The following is a 5,291-nucleotide window of genomic DNA, read 5'->3' as shown; positions in this document are numbered from 1 at the left end:
GAGTAAGTGAGCTGCAGTTTAAGTTAAGTTATTTTTGCCAAGAATCTGAATCAAGAATTCTCTAAGGATCTAATCAGCTCCGTACCTTGGTTTTAGAATGAAGGAGGGTTTGTATCTCTTTCTCAGGACTCGATCTCCCAGCAACCCGCAAGGGTGACTGGAAACACTGGAGCTGGATTTCTCGGCGGTAGAAAAGACAGCGTCTCTCACAGTGCGTCAAATGGGAGGGTCGGCTTCCTTCGGCACTTGCATCAGCTGGGCTTTGGGTAAGTAGATAGCTGCTCTGCTCCAAACCACCGTGTGTTTGCTTAAGACAAATGCTGGTATATTTATACCTGGAAGGTGCAGAGTTTGACGTAAGGTTGGACATAAGACATCACTAAGAACTGTCACTAAGAACTGGCAGTTCTTTCAGGACTCTCAGGAGTTCTAGGACAAACCAAAACAGAAGCAGGGTAATTCCCGGGCTGCTGGAGGCTTGGTTTGTTTAAAAAACGCATTGTACTTTCTAGTAGTCTAGGGAAGTAGCCTTGCCGTATTTGGACTGCATTGGCTATGACCAAATATGGATATGATTCTTATGCCTTTATAAGGATATGATTTGTTATAACCATATAAGGGCATGAATCGGGAATATTTAATTAGGGTCCTAGATACGTTCACAACAGTTACAAGGTTGCGAGTGTTTTCGTTTACACATGAATAAAATACCATGTTCATTAGATTATGATTAAACCACTTCTATGCTAATGTACAATTGTGTACCTGGCTTGTGTTACTTAATTTCCATATAAGAAAACAAATAGATTTTTTTATTCTGATATTTGTTTTTTTGGGCTCATGAAATGCTAATGCTTAGATATGTTTTTTGTCCTTTTAGTGAAAGACAGCAAGAATAAAAGCAATAATCAGAGGAACATCTTGGACACCAGGAATTGCAATTCAACTTTTGAGACACTAACCACCTGAAAAGTACGGAACAGTTTTCAGAGATTCTTTCCACTAAAGAAGCTCTTCAGTTGTTACAGATGTGCATTCCATAGACAAACAGCTTTTTACTGTGCTGAATTGGTAGCAGACCCCAGTAGAATCATGAATGGGACATAGTACCTCACAACAAAGGAGTAAGGAGTATTTCTTGAGTATGTCTACATATTAACATTACAAGGAACTCTAATCAATCAAGTGACCTACAAAGGAGAAAGTCCACAGAAATGTTTAGAATGTAATAAATCTTTCCAGGCTAAAGTAGCTTGGATAACAACAGAAAATGTATTCATTTACACTGGACACCAGCCACGGACACATCTACTTATTGCTGTCTTCTGCGTAAAAGGCAACTCTAGCAACACATCAGAATATCCTCTAGTGAGAGGCTAGCACAGAGCATTGCCATGTAAATAAAAACTGAATATGAAAACAGAAATGGCTATTTTCTGACAAATCAAATGTGCCAGTTAATGCCATAATATTGACTTTATACCAGCGAGAAAGGAAATAGGAGAGAGATAGAATGCAGAAATGTTGCCTCCACGGTGTTAACTTAGCTGAACATCTGTACACAGTGGGACTATCAGTAGAAATTATTTACTTAATTTGTCATGGCAAAGAGAAAGGTGCTCTTCATTTAAGTACACAGCTTTGCAGTTGTAATATTAGTACCAAGAATTTAGAATGTAGAGAGGTTATTTTTCATTTATATGTGTTAGTAAAATGTACCTAACTTGAAAGTACTAACCTGGACAGACACAGGAGAAGCTACATGCATTTACTCAGTGTCTCTAGAATTTTATTACAACTATGTAATTATTTAAACATAATGTGTTTAAATGGGGGAGGCGCTCAAATGCACTAAATGTGACAGAGATTTCTATATAAATACCCATCTGGAAAAACATCAAGGAGACCCATCTGGAAAAAGATCAAGGAGATCTAAGCATATTAAGATTATAAAAAAATCAGCAGTGTTTACCAAGACTTTTATTAGAAAAAGCCATTTGATGGTAGGCACACAAAGGTAAAGGCTATATCACAAATGGCTCTCATTGGACAAAAGTCAGGCTACACTCAACGAAGACCTTATAAATGCACTGAATGTGACCAGATGTTCATTACAAAGGCACAGCTGCTGATAGATCAACAAACTCATACTGGTGAGAAACCATGTGAATGCTTTGAATTCAACAAGATTTTCAGTCAAAAAGGTGGACTAGTACTACATCACAGAAATTACACTGGAAAGAAACCATATAAATGTTCAGAATGTGTAAAGACTTTAAAGCAAAAGAGAAAATCATCATCACTCGAGAGAATTCTCATGGGGGGAAAACCATATAGATGTTCTGTGTGTAATAAGGAGTTCCATAAAAAATCCAGTCTGATAAGACATCAAAGAACACACACTGGCGATAAACCATATAAATGTTCTGAGTGTGACAAGTTTTTCATCACAAACAGCCAGCTTATAATGCATCATATAAATCACACCGGCGAGAAACCATATAAATGTTCTGAATGTGACAAGTGTTTCATCACAAAGAGCCAGCTAATAATACATCAAAGAAATCACACCGGCGAGAAACCATATAAATGTTCTGAATGTGACAAGTGTTTCATTACAAAGAGCCTGCTAATAATACATCAAAGAAATCACACCGGCGAGAAACCATATAAATGTTCTGAGTGTGACAAGTGTTTCATTACAAAGAGCCTGCTAATAATACATCAAAGAAATCACACTGGCGAGAGACCATATAAATGTTCTGAATGTGACAAGTGTTTCATCACAAAGGGCCTGCTAATAATACATCAAAGAAATCACACTGGCGAGAAACCATATAAATGTTCAGAATGTCAAAAATCTTTTACTAGAAAAGGTGGATTAATCAGTCACCAGAAAACTCACACCGGTGAGAAACCATATAAATGTTCTGAATGTGAGAAGGCTTTCAGTTTAAAGTCATCATTGGTAATACATCAGAGAGTTCACACTGGGACAAAACCTTATGGATGTTCTGAATGTGAGAAGGCTTTCTTTACAAAAGATCAGTTAAGAAGACATCACTTGTCTCACAGCGGTGAGACTCCATACAAATGTTCTGAGTGTGACAAGTGTTTCATTACAAAGAGCCTGCTAATAATACATCAAAGAATTCACACTGGCGAGAGACCATATAAATGTTCTGAATGTGACAAGTGTTTCATCACAAAGGGCCTGCTGATAATACATCAAAGAAATCACACTGGCGAGAAACCATATAAATGTTTAGAATGTCAAAAATGTTTTACTGGAATAGGTGGATTAACCAGTCACCAGAAAACTCACACCGGTGATAAACCATATAAATGTTCTGAATGTGAGAAGGCTTTCAGTTTAAAGTCATCATTGGTAATACATCAGAGAGTTCACACTGGGACAAAACCTTATGGATGTTCTGAATGTGAGAAGGCTTTCATTACAAAAGGACAGTTAAGAAGACATCACTTGTCTCACAGCGGTGAGACTCCATACAAATGTTCTGAGTGTGACAAGAGTTTCAAAACCAAGCCTCATCTGATGCAACATCAGATTGATCACACTGGAGAGAAACCGTATAAGTGTACTGACTGTGATAAGGCTTTCAAACAAAAATATATATTGTCATTACACCAGAGAAATCACAAGGGAGAGAAACCTTATAAATGCTCTGAATGTGGCAAGGCTTTCATTCTGAATTCTGAACTATTAGTGCACCAGAGATGTCACACTGGAGAGAGACCCTACAAATGTTCTGAATGTGACAAGTCATTCGTTATGAAGAAAAGACTGACAGTACATCAAAGAACTCACACTGGAGAGAAACCTTATAAATGTTCTGAATGTGATAAGGCTTTTACACGGTATAGTAATCTGTACAGTCACAAGAGAGTCCACACGGGGGAGTCACCATATAAATGTACGGAATGTGACAAGGCTTTCAAGCGAAAGAGTCATCTTTCAGTTCATCAGAAAATCCACACAGGGGAGAAACCATATAAATGTTCTGAATGTGACAAGGCTTTTATTACAAAGAGAAATCTGATGATACATCAGAGGATTCACAGTGGAGAGAAACCATATATATGCTCTGTATGTTATAAACCTTTCAATCAAAAAGGTAATCTGTTGCGTCATCTGAGAAGCCACACACCTTCACTACATGTGTAGATCCAGTGACAAATAAGATTATTTACAACAGAGAAACCAAGTACATTTACTTAATGTGACAACGCTTTCCTGGGAAAAAATTATCTATCACTCTATCTGGAAGAGATAAAGGAAACAAATCATATTAATGCCCTAAGAGCCTGATTAAAAGTAGTTATTGCCCCTAATAAATAATGATACCACAGGGTATGGTATTTATCAGGTGCGATAAATAACTCCTATTATGAGTTTATGGGGAACAACTTGTGGATTTAGATGTTTAATGCCCCAAAATCTGCATGATATAGTAAATACTGCCTGTTTTCTGTTGTTAAATATTGCCGGGTTTGGCCTGCCAAAATTTAACAAAAGTTGAGTTATTTAACACGTCTGATAAATATTGGATGCGTTAAATACCTTTAAACTCGTAATTCTGACCTATGAGTAAACAGGGGTTAGCACATGGGTCAGGAAGTTAGAAGCAAATCATAATCAGGCCCAAACTGTAAAAAGTCTTTCACTACATAGTGTGATCATATGAGAGTCACTGCACGGGCGTAACAAACGCCCCCACAGTGCGGGTGGGGGGCCCAAGCTCCAGGGGCCCCTGCAGGGCACAGTACCCTAAGGGTCTGTCGCTGGGGCTTAATTTTAATGTTATGCTTGTCGCTATTACATGGTGTATTCTGCACACACGCTTCAGTGCAGTCTTGAGCCTCAGGGTGGGGCAGAGCTGTGCTGGTGTGACTGAATTGTCATACGCAGACTAGTTAGTGTAAAGTAAACGTGCAAGGGCCGAAAGGGTCATTTCGGACATTGGAACCAAAGCAAAATGTAATTTCCAGCTGCGTTCTCCTGCCGTCGGCCCATGCATGACACCAAAGCAGCAGGTCTCAGGCGAGTGGGTGAGAGAGAGTGAGGCGATGGCATGACTGGTAGTAGTACTCCAGTCGCTCCCTATGTTGTGAAGTTCTGCCACGTTCTTTCTTCACTTCTCTGCATTCAGGGCTGCTTTTACTCAGGGCCCCAGGCAAGGTTGCTTGGTACTATTGCAAGGCTTGAGCAAAACATAATAATAAGCTTTTTAGTCCTTACGTGAAATATTGTTGAAAGCGACCCTGCGGCC

At 38.9% G+C, this 5,291-nt stretch overlaps 1 protein-coding gene across 2 annotated transcripts; it reads left to right on the top strand.

Moving 5' to 3' along the window:
* Positions 1-2,104: 2,104 nt before the first annotated feature.
* Positions 2,105-4,448, top strand: LOC147700365 (uncharacterized). 2 transcript variants are annotated; one of them, XM_086935726.1, is made up of 2 exons: positions 2,378-3,616; positions 3,701-4,448. In XM_086935726.1, the coding sequence occupies exons 1-2, from the start codon at positions 2,468-2,470 to the stop codon at positions 4,184-4,186; spliced, it is 1,635 nt and encodes a 544-aa protein (XP_086791852.1). In that variant the 5' UTR covers positions 2,378-2,467; the 3' UTR covers positions 4,187-4,448. The 2 variants fall into 2 exon arrangements, with proteins under 2 accessions (XP_086791851.1, XP_086791852.1); XM_086935725.1 differs by having other exon boundaries at positions 2,105-4,448.
* The last annotated feature ends 843 nt before the right edge of the window (positions 4,449-5,291 follow it).

Source organism: Lissotriton vulgaris, chromosome 8 (genome assembly GCF_964263255.1).
Source record: "Lissotriton vulgaris chromosome 8, aLisVul1.2, whole genome shotgun sequence".
NCBI lineage: Eukaryota > Metazoa > Chordata > Amphibia > Caudata > Salamandridae > Lissotriton > Lissotriton vulgaris.
This window is presented reverse-complemented; position numbering and strand designations above follow the sequence as displayed.